Raw genomic sequence first — 21,116 nt, 5'->3', positions numbered from 1 at the left:
ATTTCTCCCCCTATCCCCAATTATTCAACTGGAGGTGAGAATTTACAAATTTCATTCAAATTACTGTTGAAATATGCAGTTTACATAATTTTAATGACAATAAGGAATTCATGTAATTCCCAAGTGCTGAGCAGTTCCAACAAAATTCTTACAAATGGATCAAACTGGAGAGCATTTGAACAGTTGGTAGGTTAGGCTTAAAAATATAAAAGAGCATTTTTATATTGTGGCACTATCAATTAATCAATAAGCTGAAAACCAGTCAAGAAATAAAATACAGTAAAGCTCCATTATTCAACTATTCAGAGATTTTAATGGTTCAGCATCTGGTTCTGGTGAAAGCAAAGAATGAAGCCGGCAGGTGCAGCTACCTAAACTAATGTATTTTAAAATGCACCATTGATTAACATACAGTTTTACCAGTTATGCTTGCTGTGTTCCACTCAGCTCTGGCCTTAGCGTCCATGTTCCTCATTGCATTGTGGAGCCCCAGTTTCTATGCTCTCTTATAACCAACTTAGTTTTGTTGGATATGTTCCCTTTAAACTTAACAGTTCCATGCTACCCAATATCACATTAAATTCATTCTGCGCAATGCATAAAGTGAATTAAATCTGTGATAGTGCATTAATAGAATAATATTGCTATTGTGGAAAATCTACTGGTTTATCAAAAGTTGAGTTTGCTAGATTAAAGGAGTTATGCTGCTCCTTTTATAAAGCAAAATGCTTCAAATGTTCAGAATAACTTTCTTCACAACTTTAGTTTATTTTTGAAGGATCTATTATACAATGGAATCAGCCTAATTTCACCATTAAAATTTTCAGTAAGAACTGGTTTCCACCTAAAAACTTTGAAAGATGAATTTCATTATCAGAAGTGGTGAAAAGTGATAATTTCACTGAAATTGAAACAGCAATGTAAACCTCAATATATAACAATGTGATTAATTTACAGAAAATGTAGTAAACTGTGCTTCACTTCTACAGTTAACCAAAGAGCAACAGCACTCCTTTTCAGAGCTTTGTGCAATTGATTTGGTCAATGGAGTGATGTCATCTGTTGACAATGCTGTCCAGTTGTCTGCCCCATGAGTGAACAATTTAGTTGGGATGAAGACTCAGATAACTTGGATTCTATTCATGAAGCACAATGGTATATGTGCTCCCTTGTCAAGACGATTCAACACCAATTCAAACTTGAAAACTAGTTTCCGTATATAGTACATATTTGGTACTGAGAATAGAAACACAGCAGCTTCCATGAAAAATTGTGGTTAAGTCCCAAATTTAAAATATTTTTCATTAATAACAGGAATCATATAATTAGAGTACATAGCTCAAACCTTGCAAATCAAAAATCATGAATCAGCTGCTTACTATAGGCTTATTTTGCATAAGCTGCCAGTCTTTCTGGTGCATTCTACTAACACACATAATACTCAGTTCCATGACAATTTTAGATAGACATACTACTGCATATATTCCAAAATTAAAAATGAATCAGAAATATTAATAAACCCTAATTTAAAAATAGCTCAATGCAAAAAACTTCCTCACAGGCATCAGAAGTGGACATCACACAGAAGTTACTTCTTTATTGTTCAATCAAAAATAATACTTCATGGAAGTAAAACCACTGCAGATTAATAACATCAATATTACTTTTATCACATCCTACTTCCACTATTGTGACAGGTTTCTGGTAAAAATGCATAATACATAGATGAAGAAAATCATCTACAAAAACAAATTCAGCATCAAATACTGACTTTCATCAATGAACTACATCGAACTTGATCACTTAAATTCTAAGGTGTCTTGTCTCTTCTACACAACCTGGCAATCCATTTTAAATACTGATCACAGACTGCACGGAAAATTGTTTGTGCTTTCAATTATGCCATACGCATTCATAATTTGAAAATTTTATCCATGCCCCAACAGCTTATCTTACCTGTTCTGGAGTTATATTCTGATTTCAGATCCTTTAAAAATTAAATGCACTCTCTCGTCTTGATTCAAATCCTTATTAACTAACATTGGAAATTTAGCCTTGCAACTCCTCTTAATAATGCCCTCTGTTTGATAGCTTTATCATGAGGAAAATGGGACACAATACACAAGATAGACCTTACTGCAGCATTGCAAAGGTTCAGAGTATCACTAACTTTCGTAGAGGAAACTGCTATTTATAGTGTGCTTTGTGTTACCTGCTTTTCATAGGTTATATAGTGTTTAAAAAGGAAATGTATCCAGTTAATAAGATAGGTTAATTACAATTAATAATTATGACAAAGTAAATTAAGAGCAATAGCACAAGTAGCTGATTAACTGCGGTGGCAAAGGTGCTCAAATGGAAAAGTGAACAGAGAACAGGGTACTGAGAGAAAAAGGGCAACTACTTTTATCAATTAAAATCGAGTGAATTCTATCCTCATCTCTCATTACTGTCTCCCATTAGCAAAATACAAAGTATATTCAGCTCTAGGACCATTTGCATTTCTCCACATTTTTGAATATTTACTTCAAACAAGGGATTCGCTTCATTTTCTTAAAAAAGTGTGTTTTGGTGCAGGCTTCAACTTAATTTTCTTTCCTTATATTGTACTTAGTCACTTTCGAAGAAAACAATTGTCATTTCCTTCCAACTTCCCTAACATTTGTAAGTCTTTTCTTGTAAATATAGCCAACTTGGTGCTTCTCTGTGAATGGTTTTCATCCACAGTGTAAATAGCCTGCATTGAAATTCAGCAGCCACAAATGTACAGTTTTATTACTATATGGTGTACAACACTTTATATTCCATGTGGATAGCCTCCAACCTGATGGTATGAACATTGATTTCTCCTTCCGGTATAAAAATTTTCCCCTCCCCCTCCCATTTTCTTCTATTCCCCACTCTGGCCTCTTTACTGCTCCCCACCTGCCTATCACCTCCCCATGTCCCTTCCTCCTTCAGTCCACTCTCCTCTCCTATCAGATGCTTTTTTCTCCAGTCTTTTGCCTTTCCCCACCCACCTGGCTACACCCATCACCTTCTAGGTATCCTCCTTCCCCTTCCCCCACCTTTTTTTCCCCACGAATCTTCCCCCCTTCCTTTCCAATCCTGAAGGAGGGTCTCAGCCCGAAACATCAACTGTTTATTCAGATTAGAGGAGCAACTGAAGTTTTATATTTCTCAGGTTGGAGAAGAAACATCTTTTATTCCGTCTGGATAGCCTCCAACCTGACAGCATGAACATTGATTTCTTGAACTTGTGGTAAAGCTCTCCCCTCAATCTCTATTCCCCATCCACTTTTTCCTCTCTCATCTCCTTGCCTACCCATCGTCTCCCTTTGGTGCTCCTCTCCCCTTTTCTTTCTTCCATGGCCTTCTGTCCTTTCCTATTGGATTTCCCTCTCCTCCAGCCCTGTATCTCTTTCATCAATCAATGTCCCAGCTCTTTACTTCACCCTTCCCAGTTTCACCTATCACCTGTGCTTCTGCCTCCTCTCCCAACACCTTCTAACTCTGACTCCTCATCTTTCTTTCTCCAGTCCTGCTAAAGGGTGTCAGACCAAAACATCAACTGTATTCTTTGCCATTGATGCTGCCTGTCCTGTTGTTCCTCCAGCATTTTGTGTGTATTGAATATCAAGCTTGAGTAAAGCATTTCCTTTACAAACAAAAGGTTCAGACATTCTAAGAATACATATGCTTGCTTTCTAAACTTCCCACTCCTCTAACAGGAACTGCAATTCAAAATGATTCCCCTGGCTGTTTTGAACATGCTCAATTGTTAAAACTGCTATGTCAATGCAACTTCACTTTTGTTACTCAGAAATGCACAGAAAAACACTTAAACCCAAAAAACACTATATGCTTAATCCCCAGCTCTACTCACTTTATACTTAACACTGTGGCTAAGCACAGCTCGAATTCATTTGCTGACTGTTGGCAGCCAGATCAAAAGTGGTGACGAACCAGCATATTGGAGGGAGTTTGAAAATCTGGCTGAGTGGTGTCACAACAAAATCTCACTCAAAGTTAGCAAGACCAAGAAGCTTATTACTCACTTGAGGAGGAAACCAGAGGTCCATTCCTCATTGGGAGGAATCAGAGGTGGAGAGGGTCAACAACTTTAAAACTCTTGGTGTTATTATTTTAGGGGACCTGTCCTGTGCCTACCACACAAGTGCAATTACGAAGAAAGCAAAGCATCACCTCTACAAACTTTGAAGTTTGCGAAGATTCATCAGAACTTTTGACAAATTTCTGTGGATGTACGGTGGAGACTATATTGACTGGCTACATCACAACCCACTTTAGAAACTCCAATGTCTTTGAATGGAAATTCCTACAAAAAAAAAGTGGATACAGCCCTGTCCATCAGGGGTAAAGCCCTCCATACCATTGAGCACATTTACATGCAGAGTGATGTAGCAGGAAAGAACTGTCCATAATCTGGAACCCCACCCAGGGCAAACTCTATTCTCACCTTTGCCATCAGGAAGGTGGGACAGTAGTCTCAGTACTGTCATCACCAGGTTAGGGAACAGTTATTACCCCGAAACCATCAGGCCTTGCACTAGAGAGGATAACTTTACTCAGCTTCACTTGTCCCATCAATGAACTGGTCCCACAATCCATGGACTCACTTTCAAGGACTCTTCATCTGATGTTCTCAATATTTATTGCTCATATATTTATTACCATTATTTTTTTCTTTCTTTGTGCACAGTTTGTTGTCTTTTGCACACTTGTTGTCCAGCCTACTGGCGTGATCTTTCACTGATTTTATTGCAGTTATTGGATTTACTGAGTTTGTCTGCAAAAGAATGAATCTCAGGGTTGCATATGGTAACAAAATAAATTTACTTTCAACACTTGTAGCCCAACTTAAATAGCACAAAAGGAGCCACTCAACTCAGAATATGTATTTAATAATAAAAAACTGGAGGTTAAGACAGTTGTATTGAAGTTAATAAATGTTAAAATATAATGTATAAATCTTTCAGGGCCGAGGTGGGCGGGAGACAATTTAATTTTAGCCATTTCCCTGCATACTTTAAAATGAAAGACAGATTGGCTCCGTATAACGCATATCTATCAAATTTAGGTTATTTAGAAACAAAGCACTTCTACGGCAATTAATATGCTTAAATTCCAAAACTGCTACTCGGAAGCTAGGCTAAAATCTATAAACAGAGCTTCAGAAAACACTTGCCCTGCAGTTAGATATTCCCTCTCCTACTTTAAAATCTCAGCCTGCCTGCAGAAAGCAGGAGCACTGCAGATCATTAACTACTCATTTATCAATGTCTCTCTGCCAAGCAACACAATGCAGCAGAACTGCACTAAGTAACCACCCTGATCCCAGCAACAGCATCTAATTAGCTTAGCCTACCAAAGCAATAGCACTAGATGATTGGCTGTCGTTCAAACTTGCTGATCAAATCACAGCAAGACATGTTAATAACACACTTCTGTTGCTGGGGTGCAACTGCCTGCTGTTGCCCAATAGGAAAACAAGTAGTAAACATGCAATGAAAATTATGCTTTGTCATAATTCCAAGTTGCTTTTAACCCTTGAAACAAGCAGCTTGAAACCAGCAAAAGAATAGACATGCAAATATTTAGTTTTCATACAATAAACTAGATACACAGATACACAGATTAGACTGAATGTCATACAAGTTATAAACTACCAACTAACAATTTATATTCAGCATTGATACAGTGAAATCAGGATACATACACAGAAACAAAGAGCTTGAACGGCATCAATACCGTTCCCTGAGCAGGGTTATACATGCTGAGGTTCAAGGGAACATCATGCCGACAATTTCATCTTACATATTTGAAAATTTATTTCAAGTATTATTTCGTTCTCCAAGGAAAAAAATATATAAAACTTTTCCAGATGTCTAACAAATAACACTCATTGAAGCAGAAGAACCTAAACAATAAAATTATCCAATGAGATTCTCAGCATTGATAGTAAACTTCAAGAGTCAGTGCACAAACTCAAAAATAAAAAGCTTTTGGAGAAGGTGAACTGCCATTTTCAATCATATCAAATTCTAAAAGCTTTCCAGGTAAGCAATTTACACCTGGTGTTGGATGTTGCAAATAAACTATAATTAGAAGCAGTATGCCTTCATTAAAGCTTTTGATAGTACAAATTTAAGCAGCTAACAAAAACTTGTAAAACATCAAAACTACAAACACACTCCTGTGTGATGGTGGTCAATATATTGGAGCAAAGAATTACTACCTTGTCTGTCATTCCAAATTACCTAGATGGAGGCAGAATAAGCTTTGTTACAGAAAAAACAAACTCTATTAAACAAACCAAAATTCATCATGTGAATACTAATATATTCATCATATTTTCTTTCACTCTCCTAACCCCATTCCAACCTGCCCTGATCACTCAATGCCGGACTTTAAATAAGGGAAATTATGTGTAATTGGAAATTATTTTTCTTTAATAATATCACATTCCATTCTGCAATTAAGAACTGAACTAAAATCTCGGATAATGAATAGAGATAACAAAATGCAATAAATAGGTTAAGTTGGTAGCTTTCACAATTTAGATTCATACATTACTTCAATACTTGAGCACATAAGAATTCACTTTCTAATATCATGATATATTGTAAATGTCAAGAAAAAATATTTAATATTTCAACAGTGAAGGCAAGTAACACTGTAGTCCTTCCTTTGCATTTGGTTTACGCAGTCGGTGCTTATTTTTCCAATTGTTTGTCCCCAATAATTGAACATGCATTGGAAAAGTCTTCTATTTTTATTTGTACTTCAACTCCCTAAGCCTCTCATGATTTTTGTGGATATATTTCAAAAATGACTACAGCCACATGGGTAGTGAAATACCAAAATCATCTACATTGGTCTTTTACAAGGTGTCCATTGGTAATCTCGTGCTTTTCAAGTTACACTGTCTTGCAGATGGATCAAGAATGGCTTGGAGATCAATAAAATTCACATCTTTAACAGGAAATATTACACCAAGACACTGTATCCCAATTTAAAAAGAACAATTTTTATATGAAGAGCATAATTTTTAAGCTTGGTTGATCAGTACTCAAGTCACTGAATTATTTGGCTACTTATTGTAATTAATGATTTTAGATTCTATTGTCTTTGCACATTAGACTTTGTACATTGAATAAACTTCAAAAAATGATTTGTTGCATTTACAATGACCTTCAGGGTTGGAAGTGAACTGTTAACTGATGATTGCTCAATGTCAGTTCCGCTCATTATTCTGCAGTTAATGAAGCAATTCAATCTCATCAGTGGTAGGTCTAGGCCAGGTTTGGCCTGATAATTGAGAACTAAGATTCCTACATAAAAGTGTTAGCATTAGCTCTCTCTAAATGAACTGAACAATATTGAACAATCTAAACTGAGTAAAACCATGCCATATATACTTCTGCCAATACATCAAGATATTTGTTCGTTGGTAAATTGGGATGAAAGGGGCTTTCAACAAACTGGAAATTTAACTGATGTCAACCTTGTGCCAAGTGGTTGCAAATGACTACAAGACCATAAGACATAGGCAACTGGGCCCAAATTAGCTCTGCCATTCCAGCACAGTTGACTTATTAAATAACCCAATCAATTGGCCCGCACAACAGTCTGTAGCAATGAATTCCACAGATTCACCATCTCCGGCTAAGGTAACGTTTCCTCATCTGTTCTAAATGGATGTCTCTCTATTATAAAGCCGTGACTGAGCATCCTCTAATAACTGACTCACTTACTGATTCCACAAATCTATTCCACCATGAGCACGAGCCTCCACAAGTAAAACTGCATTCACAATAAAAGTAGCCTTCTTCAATGAGTTACATAGCTGCAACAAGGATCATCCACAAGATGCACCCAAATAATCTGCCAAGCTTTCTTCCGACATGACTGGCCAAATACATAACCTCAGCACTTGAAAGAATGAGGTAGAAGCAGTATATAAAGCCTACAAGTTCTAGCCTATCCCAACTAAGAAATGTCAGTGTTCCTCCATCACCGCAAGATCAGAACCATCAGACCTCCAGTGACAATTCCTTACATGTGACCAACATCTATTTCTATTGACAACACCTTTGCCATCTTGTGTCAACAATCTGTATTTCCCAGTTTCCATTTACTTAAACACAAGATAAATACATAAAATATATTTAAAATGTGTTCAACTATTAAGAACATGCTGCAACAGATTCTAAATAAATCCCAATTTAATGATTAATCATAATTTCAGGTGGCTCCACTGCGCAAATATTTTTATAGCATATACTGGGGGTCAACAAAAAACACACCTTAAAGAAAAAAAACGATATTAAGACGCACAGAAATTTACTGGTGCTCAATGTATTAACAATTAAATTTTAAGAAATTTAAGAGTAGCTATAATCCAGGTTTCACAAAAAAATTACTAAAACAGAAACTCGGTATATCAGGAGAACAGTTTGGCAGAAGAGGGGGTGTATGATTGAAAAGATAGTCTGGATATTATTTCACTTATAAAATTAATTCCTATTCTACTTGATATTTTCTAAAATGCATCAGTTTCAGCACAGTTCACATTGCTTGCATCATCAAACTTTCTGGGTCAACTGAGAATATGCACTTCTGATAAAGACAGCAACTGTTATTCGCAACTTCTCCGATAATGAAGTAGCCCAGGAGAACTGGGATAACATTCTGTACTATCAATCAAGTGGGATATAACATTGTACCACACAATATCCATTTGTGTTAACAAGAGTTACCAGGATTAACAATGACTCCCTCTTTTATAGCCTCTATCGCTGATAGTATTTGCCTGAACATTGAAAACTCACATTTTACTCCAAATTGTGTACCACCTCGTTTGGACATATTTCACTATTGATTTACTGCTGACAGGTCATTCTCAAGAACCGCTGTTTGCCAGTTTTATGAAAGACATCAGCAGCAGCTCTCTCAGGATCAACTAGATATGGACAATAAAACATCAATATTATTTGCATCTAGCAAGCAAAATCCAGGAATGAACATTTAACCACAATACATGTGCAATCTCTCCAACCTGAAGAAACAGCACAATTGTTTACTCCATCAACTGAAAAAAATTATACTGGTATAGAAGGATTTCAAATCTGAAGCATTAAGCCAATTTGATAAATCTGTATTTTTTGCAAATTTGTAATATTATTTCCAAAGCATATTTAACAATGCTGTAAGTAGGGCTTCAAAATAAAAAGTTGGGTTTCAATAACTGCTTTAAAAATATGTTGTGATACATGTTAATAGGATGTACTTTAAAAACAGCAAAACAGGCTGGATTTCTACACAAATATAATGCTGAAAGAAAAGCGCATGATAAAACTGGATTTTTCTTTAATATTAAAGATTCAAGATTGTTTAATGCATTTCCAGTACACAAGTGTAAAGGACAATGAAATAAATGTTTCTGTGATCCAAAGCAGCAAAATAAAAAGAGAGAACACAATAATAAAAGTTAGCTTACATACTTAGGACAGATTATATGTATATAAAATGCCTGTACATAAAGTGTCTGCCAGGAAATGATAAAATAGTGGTGGTGGGGGAGGTTAGTGGGTGGAGGTATTGATCAGTTTTACTGCTTGGGGAAAGTAACTGTTTCTGAGCCTAGTGGTCTTGGAACTCCCTGATGGGAGTGGGACAAACAGCCCACGAGCAAGGTGGGTGGGATCTTTCATGATATTGCAGACCCTTTTCTGGCACCTTTCTGTGTATAGTCCTTGATGGTGGGTAGACTGCTGCCAGAAATGTGTAGTGCAGTTTCAACTATCTGGTGTACAGCCTTCCCTGTTCATCATTGTGCAGTGTCTGTACCATACAAAGATGCAGCTTGTTAGGATACACTATTAACACTTCTGTAGAAAGGTTGTAAATATTTATGTACGTAGTCCAGTTCTCTTCAGCCTCCTCAGAAAGGAGAAGCATTGGTGAGCTTTCTTAATCCTGTAGAATGTGTTCTGGGACCGTGACAGGTTGTGTGAGATGTGCACTCCCAAGAGTTTGAAACTTCTCATAAATTCCACTGCTATGCCAGCAATATGGGGGGGGGGGGGGGGGGGAAGGGTGAGTAGTGTAAGTTCTACTGAAGTTGCCTAACCATCTCCTTTGTCTTATTGACATTAAGGAAGAGGTTATTTACCTGGCACCAGGAGGCCTCATGCTCTTCCACTGTAGGCCATCTCATCATTGTTGGTGATTAGTTTCACCATTGTCGTGTCACCTGCAAACTTGACAATGTGATTACTCGAGTGTTTGGCCATACAGTCATATGTGAGCAGAATATACAGCAGTGAGCTCAGTACACAGCCCTGAGGGGCACCCATGTTGAGGATCAAGGGGAGGGAGGAGCAGTTGTGCATCCTGACTATCTGAGGTCCATTAGTTAGGAAGTCCAACAGCCAATTAGCTGCACAATGGTGTATTTAGACCAAGGAGTAGTTCACCGAAGTCCGTAAGGCAATAGTGTTGAATGCAGAACCGAAATCCAGAAACAACATTCTGACATAAATGTTTTTGTTTTCTAGATGTGCTTTTTCTTTTAGTGACTCAAAAACAATGCATTTAAAATAACATAAGGGTTACATGTGCTTTCATTTATGTTATTAATGTTAGCTTTGTTTCATTTATGTTATTTATGTTTGATGTCAACTTGAGAGTGACAATTTCATTTCTGACAATTTACCGTAGATTCCGGACTACAGAGCGCACCTGATTAAAAGCCGCACGCTCTAATTTTAGAAAGAAAATCAATTTTGTACTTGTACAGGCCGCACCGGATTTTAAGCCGCAGGTGTCCCACGTTGTAATATGAGATATTTACACAGAAAGATATTACACGTGAGGATTTTTTAACTTTTAATTAAATCTGTATGGTAACATAAACAAATACATATTGCAAATGCTTTTTTTCGAACAGTGCCTGTAACACAGCTACTTTTAAATATACATACGTATCGGCAACACACAAATTACGTTGCGTATACTTTTTTACTGAACAGTGCACGAACAACATTCCAATATCTCCTAACGACTGGTAAAAAAAATATATATACTGCCAGGAAAAGTTATTGATCGCCTTCTTCATCTTCCTCCTGTGCACTAAAACCATCAAAGTCCTCTTCTTCAGTGTCCGAACTGAACAACCTCAGGATCTCGTCACTCACTTCAGTCTCTTCGTTGTCGCTCTCACTTGAGCGCACGCGGTCCTCTTCATCACGCAGCAGTCCAGCCTTTCGAAACCCGTTGGTGATGGTGGATGTTGTGACACGGCTCCACGCATTTAGGATCCACTGGCAGACTTGAGTTAAAGATGCTCTTCGCATGCGTCCTGTTTTGGTAAAGGATTTCTCGCCACTCGTCATCCAAGCCTCCCACTCAACGCGCAGCGCCGTTTTTTTCTGTGAAAAAATCCCCCTGGTCGCTTGGCGTAGCACTCTCTCAGCCAATCCTTCATTAGACTCTCCATCATCCAACCTTTCTTATTGACTTTCACCATGATTTCCTTTGGGAATTTTTCCTTTGGCATTGTCAGCCGCTTAAAAATCACCATCGGTGGAAGCTTTAGTCCGGATGCTGTGCAGCTCAGAACACAAGTAAAATGCGTTCTCTCATGGCCACTTGTTTTCAGTGTGATGGACGAGTCACCTTTTTTTATTAACAGTCCGAGTGAGAGGCAGGTCAAACGTCAAAGGTACTTCATCCATATTTATGATATCATCTGGCCCGATGGAATTCTCCACTATCTTTGTTTGAGTGAATGTGCGGAAGTTAGCAAGTTTTTCCTCATGGTCGGGAGGGAGCTGCTGACACAGAGTCGTGCATACCCTGACAGACAGGCCTTTTCGTCTCATAAATCTAAAACACCACGATGGCCCACCTCTAAAATCTTCGATTTTCATTTTGGTGGCGATTGCTTTAGCCTTCAGTCTGATCTGCACGGTGGAAACACCGCGGCCGCCTGCTCTCTGTGTGTTAACCCAGTCTTCAAGAAAGTTTTCAAGTTTGGGCCATCTGCTATGATTACCTCTGAAAGCTTTTGTCGTCTTTTTGCATTGACTCAGTTCTTCACGCTGGAGTCTCCACCGTCTCACCATCGATTCATTTATGCCAAGATTGTGTGCAGCAGCTCGATTTCCTTCTTCAACCGCCAGATTGATCGCCTTTAACTTAAAAGCTGCATCATATGCTTTTCTTCGAGTGTTTTCCATGTTGATGAGGGTGAATACAAATGACTGATTTACAATAATTTAATTGTGAAAGTGCGCTTGATTTATCGTACAATTTCATTGGACCTCTGTGAACTACTCATCAATTTTATTGGTCTACTGTTACGAGGCAAAATGTTTTTGGTGGCATGAAAAAAAAATGCATTAGCCGCACCGTAGTATAGGCCGCAGTGTTCAAAGCGTGGGAAAAAAGTAGCGGCTTATATTCTGGAATTTACGGTAATTATTTTCAACTGATAAATGGGCCATAAGACATTAATTCTTCACCAACAAGTAAAATGAAATACACTTATCTTTATCCTTTTAAGTTTGAACCCCTTTTGTAATTAATACACCAAACCCTTCAGATGTTCAGAAGGCATATATGCTCAACAAAATATCTAACAAGACAAATAATAAAACAATGCTTTTTAAATGCCCTTTGTTAGTGTGATTTTCTATTAGCTTCAATATTCCAAATAAGGATGGACTATGTCTTCTAGTGAGGGCATTTTTATGCAATTAATCCTATATTGCCCTCAAAGAAGGTGATTCTTTCTAAGCTTCAATCAACAGTGTTACCATTAAATTTCTGGCAGGATCAATAGCTTGTCAGACAAAGCACATCAGAACAATTATCTAGTCTCTTGGTGCTATGACTCCCCAACAGAAATGCTTTTGGGATTAGACTTGCACTACATTACTTGCACAACAATGTTGCACTTCTATTTTAACACACAGCGCAGACAGTATGTCAATGTTCTATTCCAGACTAAATCTAGCAATTACTTGCTCATTAAACTGAGATGCAGCTTTAAATTCATACATCACTGCAAACCATATCTACTCAAATGTCCCAAGGAGTTGATAGATATATTTAAAAGGAACACTATTGCAATATAGCAAGGGAAGTGTACAACTTATTTGTTCACAAGTAATCAGAAGCACAAATGAATTCATTCCATCACATTCAATAGCTCAGTGCCCATTTTACTTCCCAAAATTTCTTTCTTTCTGTTTTGTTCTACAACATAATGTGTAGCAAATAAAAAGATAACTTTTGCCCCTTCTTTTCTTTATTATCTTAATTCCTTTACCTCCAGTTATAACTTGCTGTTTATTCCATCAAAATCATCACAAACCCCTATTAAATTAACAATTCTAATCACCTCACTTTAATCTTCTCCATTCTAAGGATATGAATCTCAGGGTCTTGGCCCGTAATTCATGTCCCATGATCATGGCATCATTATAAAAAGCCTGCTCTGCACTCTTAGCAGAACTTTTCACTCTGTAAAATGCAGAACAATATAAGAAGGCATGGTCAATTTTAATATTTTTGACCAACCAGAAGTTTATCTTATGTAACCCCTTGGGTCGCCTCAGGCTCGTTCAGCTCGTTCTCGTCTAGGGCGAGCAGCCTTCGGCCCCGCCAAACTGGGTAATCAGCTGGTGTGGATGCTGTGTGATGTCCCCGCCTCGCCCAAAAACAGACAGTACAACATATGCGATCAAATGAGTACAATTTATAAAGGTTACTATAACTAAGTGATTAATAACGATACAGTATATATGAAGAGAAAATTAAAGAAAAGGCGCCAAACTTATCAAAGTCCAAACCACTTCGTGCACAGCCGTTGGAGCTCAATTACTGAAGTCTTCTGGCCACCATTCGCTCCCCTCCGAACTCCTCGACTCGCAGCTCAGGACCCTCTGAACTCCTAGACTCTCCAAACAGCTCAGGACCCTCCGAGTGGTCAACCAAACACATCTAGCTTCATCCCCCCCCCCCGTCCTCGGAGAATCTCCCGGCCTCAGACCCCCCTTTGGGGTCCGATCCTCGCCCAGCTTAGAGCATTGCGTCCTCTCTCTCGACCCCCTCGCGCCGATCTGCCCAAAAGCCCGTCAACAAAAGCTTACAGACTCAGACGAAAGAACATTAATCCCCATTTGGTTTACAAAGGAATACCATTCTCGTTATCAGTAAATTAGCATTCCTGCTAGTTAACAAAAAGAAGAAACCCTCTTTACACTCTCCCTCCACCAAATAAAAGTCATGTCCTCATGACTACTAAATAACTCGCCACCTTTCCTGACAACACACTGTAACCCAAGCACAAACAGTGACATCTCCTCCCCACACAGTAACCCTCACGCCCTGTTCCTCAGGCGCTACTTAGGCCAACTATCTGGGAGTTCCCTAACCCTTCTGAGGCCTCCGTACCCCCTCACCTAAACCCTTCAGGCTCGGACACAACTGGGGATACCTTGGGCTCACTACCAACTCCTCTCTCAACCTCTCACTCATGCCCCACACTGCGCACAGCTAACCCTCCCCGCTACAGCTGACTCAATGGGAGAAGGGCCAAAGGTCTCTTCCTCAATCGAGGGAAAGTCAGCAAAAGGCAGCATGTACCACACATCCAGCACATCATCCATCGAATCTGTATTCTTCCTCATTCCTGTGATCGGTAGCTGCTGTTTGATCTTCTCCAAACGGAAACACGTGGCCTGCACTGCTCCCGCAGTCTCTTCAGCCTCCTGTTCAGTATTCACTGCACTTCTCTCCAGCTTTTTCTTCCTCATGACTTCTTCCAGATCAACTTTCAGGTTTTGCACTTCATTTAAACTGTCGATGGTCACCTTCAGGTTCCCTTCAAGCCTCCGCTTCTCTCTTCTGAGATTTGTCTGTAATTTCTTCACCTCCGCAAACTCCCCTCTCCGGGTTCTCAGTTTGCTATTACCCTCAGTCAGACAACTTTCTTCATTCTCTCCAACTTGTAAGTCTTCCGAATGGTTCCAGATCACTTTCTCCAGTCTCTCCGTCTTCATTTCAAACTTGATTCCGTAGAGACAGTCACTCACGAGCTGTGACCTTCGCCAGCCCTGGCACGTGTCCCGAAAACACTTTAACTCGGTAGTTCTCAGCTGCTCCTGCAACGACCTCACTTCATATTCTCCTGAGGCAAATCCAAACACCAAGAGATCATCCACATAAACCAAAACTCCAAACGCCTCCACATCCCCTATGGTCTTCCACCTGCCCAGCAGGAAGTTTGCAAGGGCTCCAGATATGCCCTGTGGCATCTTTTCGGACCCGAAGACTCCTAGAGAATTTATAACGGCTGTCTTCTTCTTGTCGGCCCCAATCATCGGGATCTGGCAACATCCACTCCTCAGATCCAGCACCTTAAACCATTTCGCACCACTCAGACAGGCCATCGCCTCTCCGGCCCTCAGGGCCATATTCTGGTCACTGACAGTGCGCCTCTTCAGCGCACTATAATCCACACACACGCTGCCCACGGCTTCAGGGGCCAGTCGCCGCAACCTCTCTCTCTCCGAGGTGTCTTCAGCAGTCAACTCCGCTCCCTCGTGGTATTTCGCAGCGTCCACTAGGAGGGTCTCACCCTCAGATACTTCCCCCAGGCCGTACCGCCAATGGCTCTTGTTTGAATTCGGTATCAGCCCAATGCTGCTACACACGTCCACACAAGCAGCTCGAAACTCTGGGTGCATCGACAATGCCTCCAAACAACGCTCACCCGCCTCCTCCGGGCAGGCCCCCAAGTGCACCAGCAGGATATTGGTTCTCTCTAGAACAGAAACGCTGCCCGTCTCAACAGGGTCCGGACACATCAGCATTAACGATTCCTGAACCTCAGTCCCCTCCACATTTGCCTCCAAGAACTCCATTTTCACTGACCAACAACCGTCGTCTGGATAATCACCGGCACTGGTACCCCGAATCTCCAGTGTTCTCAATATCGTCAAGGGTAAATGCTTCCAATAACGGTTATTAAACAAACTGTACAGCAACTTCACCGGCGCCCCGGTGCCGAGGATGGCTTTAACTTGACTTCCATCCATCCGTAACAACACCTGTGCGCATGGCCCCTCTAAGCCTTCAGGAATAGGGTCTGCTCCTTTCGGGAGTTCCTTGGTACATTGCTGGGAACGTGCTCCCCCAGAGACCCCAAGCCGTTCCCCCACTGGGCCTCCTCTAAGTTTCCCGACACCTCTCGAATCAACGGAACAACTGATCCCCTTGACAGATCCCCTTGGCACCACAAGCAATTTATCTGCCCCCCTAGGCAAAAAGGGATACCCTAAAAACTTCCCACCAATCTCCTGCCACGGATATGATAAGCCCCCCAGCTGCGGCATTTGACTTCCAGTCGAACCACACACATTTTCCCACACTTTCCCAGAACTGGCAGCGGTCACTTCGAGGTAATTGCGCCCGACAGTTCTAACAAAGTCACCAGCCCGCCTACTCAAACTTTCAACCCGTCCCTGTCGCTTTCCCTCAGCCAAGCACTGCCACTCACCCAACAAATGAGGGGTCCGCTCCGCCCACGCCTCCGCCCCTTTAGGGCTGGACGTTATTCCAACGACCGGGCAGAGCTCACCACTGCTGAAACATCCCAACCTGTCACTCCTCAATCTCCAAACAGTACGGACAGCCCATGGTCCCACCACCATTTCGTCAGCACTAGTTGGAAATCGAACAACGACCTCCAGGCTAGCAACAGCAGCCACCCAACCCAACACACACGTAGCGATAACCAGCAATCGCACACCCACAAAGGCACACCAGCTCTTCGCCGCAGACACAATCCAAAGAGGGCGATCCCACAGCTTCCAAAGAAATCAACCCCGGACGAGCACCCCACAACGTAACCCCTTGGGTCGCCTCAGGCTCGCTCAGCTCGTTCTCGTCTAGGGGGAGCAGCCTTCTGCCCCGCCAAACTGGGTAATCAGCTGGTGTGGATGCTGTGTGATGTCCCCGCCTCACCCAAAAACAGACAGTACACCATATGCAATTAAATGAGTACAATTTATAAAGGTTACTATAACTAAGTGATTAATAACGATACAGTATATATGAAGAGAAAATTAAAGAAAAGGCGCCAAACTTATCAAAGTCCAAACCACTTCGTGCACAGCCGTTGGAGCTCAATTACTGAAGTCTGGCCACCATTCGCTCCCCTCCGAACTCCTCGACTCGCAGCTCAGGACCCTCCGAACTCCTAGACTCTCCAAACAGCTCAGGACCCTCCGAGTGGTCAACCAAACACATCTAGCTTCATCCCCCCCCCGTCCTCGGAGAATCTCCCGGCCTCGGACCCCCCTTTGGGGTCCGATCCTCGCCCAGCTTAGAGCATTGCGTCCTCTCTCTCGACCCCCTCACGCTGATCTGCCCAAAAGCCCGTCAACAAAAGCTTACAGACTCAGAAGAAAGAACATTAATCCCCATTTGGTTTACAAAGGAATACCATTCTCGTTATCAGTAAATTAGCATTCCTGCTAGTTAACAAAAAAAAGAAACCCTCTTTACACTTATGTTTAAAAAAGCTCCATGAAACAAACAACAACTTGACAATGCTTGGCCGTAGATTCCTGGTATCCAACATTACAGAACCTGACATCAAGATTTAAGTACCTGTGTGCATTGTCTTCTTCTGTCACGTCTCATATCATTCTCCGTAGAGGATCCAGCAGCCAAATCAGAGAGCTCTACAATAAGCAAAAAAATTGTGAATACATTAGAAAATCTATCAAAATTGGACAATGTCAATTATCATTTCAATACTATACTGAAACTAAAAAAAACTATCTTTTTAGTGATAAATGTCTGTCCAATCTATCAATGTTTTAAGTCACTGATTGAGACAATAGAAATAATATCCCAAAAAAGCAGATCTGCTCTGATGTAATACAGGTGACCCCACTTTATGAAATTCGCTTTACGCCACTTTGCTTTTACGAAAGACTTACATTAGTACCTGTTGTCGCTAACGAAAAGAAATCCGAACAGGATTTTTGCCTTTATGAAAAAAGGCTTAAACTTGCATTTACCCCGAGAAGGACTACCATGACCGTGAAGCTTTGCGCGGCCAGGTGTGTGTATATGCGTGTACGTGCCGATTGTTTTCTAAAAATCGGTTTTGGCTAAGTCTTCCTGATTCTGGTAAGTGAAACTACACTGTACATACATTATTTCTACTTTATGTAGGTTGTGTATTTATCATATCATTCCTGCTTTTACTATATGTTAGTGTTATTTTAGGTCTTATGTGCTATCTGGTATGATTTGGTAGTTTTTTTTTGGGTCTGGGAACGCTCAAAAACATTTCCCATATAAATTAATGATAATTGGTTCTTTGCTTTACGCCATTTTGGCTTACGAAATGTTTCATAGGAATGCTCTACTTTCAGAGGGGAGGCCTGTACAAATGAAATTATTTAGCACATCTACAGCTTCTGCAAATGTGTAGACCTTAATTCAGAAAGTTAATCATCATGAGTACATGAACTTAAGGGTTATTTTTTGGTCACAGGTCTAAATTTGAATTGATTTTTTTCAGCAAACAGCAATAGCAAATGACAATCTTATTTCTAACAACAACAAATACAAGGTTAGTTAATTCAATCAGCTCACAATGTAAAATCACTCTGCTTTTACTACCCATTAATTTCCCTTTCCAATGAATGGCATGAAGACAAACTTATGTAAAATTCCAGTTTAAGTTTCAACGTTAGTTTCAGAAAATACAAATTTGCCAGTCCGTAACAAAATGAAATTTCAAACATTTGTGAAAAAGTTTAGCTGAATGCAGCCAAATCTTCAATGTTGCTAAATGGATCTTATGTTTTAAAAGAACAAAGTAGTGCCATCAATCCAATGGAGTAAATAAAATACACTGGCAGAAATGTGATTAGAAGCTGGTCAACACTATCAATGCATTTCTATCTTGCTTTTGTACATCAGGCAAGGTTATATAGAAATAAAGAAACTACCCAACTACTCTTAATATGGCACACAGGTCAACTACTACAGCAAGGAATTCCCAAGTTTCCTTCAACTCCCAGTAAAAGCACAGCAAAATTGGCATTTAAATGATTTTCTTTTCCCAAAACTGGACTGAGTTCAGAGCAATGTAAAAGGGATAATTCTTGGATATTACAATTAAAGAGCTTGGAACTGTCATCCAGTTTGTTAGTCATCCAATTCCTAGTCAGTCAATTTTCTTCTCACTTCAGCAATTGGTTGCTGTTTGAAATATTTATTTCAATTAAAGTCCCTGAACATTGTTGTCAAAGATGAATAATTCAGTATACTGAGTCTCTAACGGCGGTTTTACAGGTGAAGCAGAATCAAAAACTTGAAAAGAGGTTGCTGCTTCAACCTCTTGTATTTAACATTTACATGATACACCGTCAAAGGAAAGCAACAGTCATCATCAGAGATCCTCACCACCCAGGCCAAGCTCTTTTCTTACTGCCCATTCAGGTAGAAGACTTAAGACTCATGCCACCAGTTTCAGGAACAGTTACTACCCCGCAGCAATCAGGCTCTTGAACAAAAGGGGATAAATGTCCTCTCATGCTCATTCACTGAGATGTTCCCACAACTAATGATCTCGCTTTAAGGAACTGTTATTCATGTTCTCGATACTTATTGCTAGTTATTTCTAGTGTGCCATCTTTTGCACTCTGGTTGATCTTTTATTGATTCTGAGTATGCCCATAGGAAGATGAATCGCAGGGTTGTATATGGTGACATATATATATACTTTGATAGTAAAATTTAATTTGAACTTTTGAGTGATCTGTAACTGCTCTTTTTCAATTCATTCAGAGAATGAGGAAATGACAAAGTTTACATTTATTTTAAAATCTCATTCTTCCCCAGGGATGATAAACTGACTTCTTGAACTATTGCACTCCCATTGTGTTTTAAAGTAGCAATCCAGAATTTCAAAGAAAGAGCAACATATCTTCATTACATTAGTCTGCAATTTGAAATCAGTTTTGCTTCCTTTTTACTTCAAAGCTAGCAGAGATGACGGCTTGCAAGTTTTACAGAATAAGCCCTGGCAAATTGCTCAATTCCAAAGTCCCTCATAATTTTCCCCAATGATGTCCTGAAATAACAATGTATCATCTTTCTTATGCTATGGCAAGGATTCCAAACATCAACTTGGCAGTGTGCAAAGCAGCCTGACATCACTCCTAAATGTCATTGCTCCCATTGTAATCTCAATTCTGACTTTACCACTAGAGAAAATTAATTTCCTGGTGCTCTCCGAAGAATCATTTTACTATTCTAAATGGTATAATATTTATCATCTTTTAAACTTGGAAAAATAGCAGCCATGTGAAAAACCATCCCTATGAACAAACCCTTTAAGATTCCAGGTTTGGATTTACTCTGAACTGAAACTCTACCACATTTTCCAAGTTGTGGACAGTAGCAGCATTTATTGTCCATCTACAACTGTCCTTGAGGGTCATCATCACATTCCTCTATTTAGTATAATCTACATGTCAAATGAATTAACAATGTTTAATGAGAATAGCTAATTAGAAAAAAGATAAATTCTGAAAATGTCCACAGTTTAGATATGTGCAGTAGAAACAAAACAGATACAAAGTAGATCATTCCAGTTACTGCCGGTGGGGGGGGGGGGAGGAATAGAAATACTGTAATTGCTAACAGAAAAGAAATAGGACATGGTACAGGCGGTCCCCAGGTTACCAATGAGTTCAAATTCCTAAATCCATCTTTAAATCCGATTTGTACATAATTCGGAACAGGTACATCACAATGCAGTGCGTGCATTCGTTATTGTGAACAATTGTACTTAACTCGAATTTTCAATATAATACGCTTTATGGAAGGCTGTTCGTAAATATGAGTTGTTCATTGTCGGACGTACGTGACTCAGGGACTGCCTGTATATTAATTCTCAAAAACGACAATCACCACCTCATAAAGAATGTTTGTACATGAAAAACTGTTGAATTTGTACAGGATACGACTTGGCCACAATTTAATCAAAACTC

General features: G+C 39.8%; 1 protein-coding gene across 3 annotated transcripts in view; it reads right to left on the bottom strand.

The window, feature by feature from the left end:
- The window catches only part of dyrk1aa (dual-specificity tyrosine-(Y)-phosphorylation regulated kinase 1A, a), a 166,338-nt gene that overhangs the window by 101,931 nt on the left and 43,291 nt on the right, over positions 1-21,116 (bottom strand). For all 3 annotated transcript variants that reach the window (XM_059968785.1, XM_059968783.1, XM_059968784.1), the window contains exon 2: positions 17,710-17,783. In XM_059968785.1, coding sequence (XP_059824768.1) covers positions 17,710-17,719 — 10 coding nt within the window. In that variant the 5' untranslated portion in view covers positions 17,720-17,783. The remainder of the gene's footprint in view (positions 1-17,709; positions 17,784-21,116) is intronic.

The sequence above is a fragment of the Hypanus sabinus genome, chromosome 4, assembly GCF_030144855.1.
Source record: "Hypanus sabinus isolate sHypSab1 chromosome 4, sHypSab1.hap1, whole genome shotgun sequence".
NCBI lineage: Eukaryota > Metazoa > Chordata > Chondrichthyes > Myliobatiformes > Dasyatidae > Hypanus > Hypanus sabinus.
This window is presented reverse-complemented; position numbering and strand designations above follow the sequence as displayed.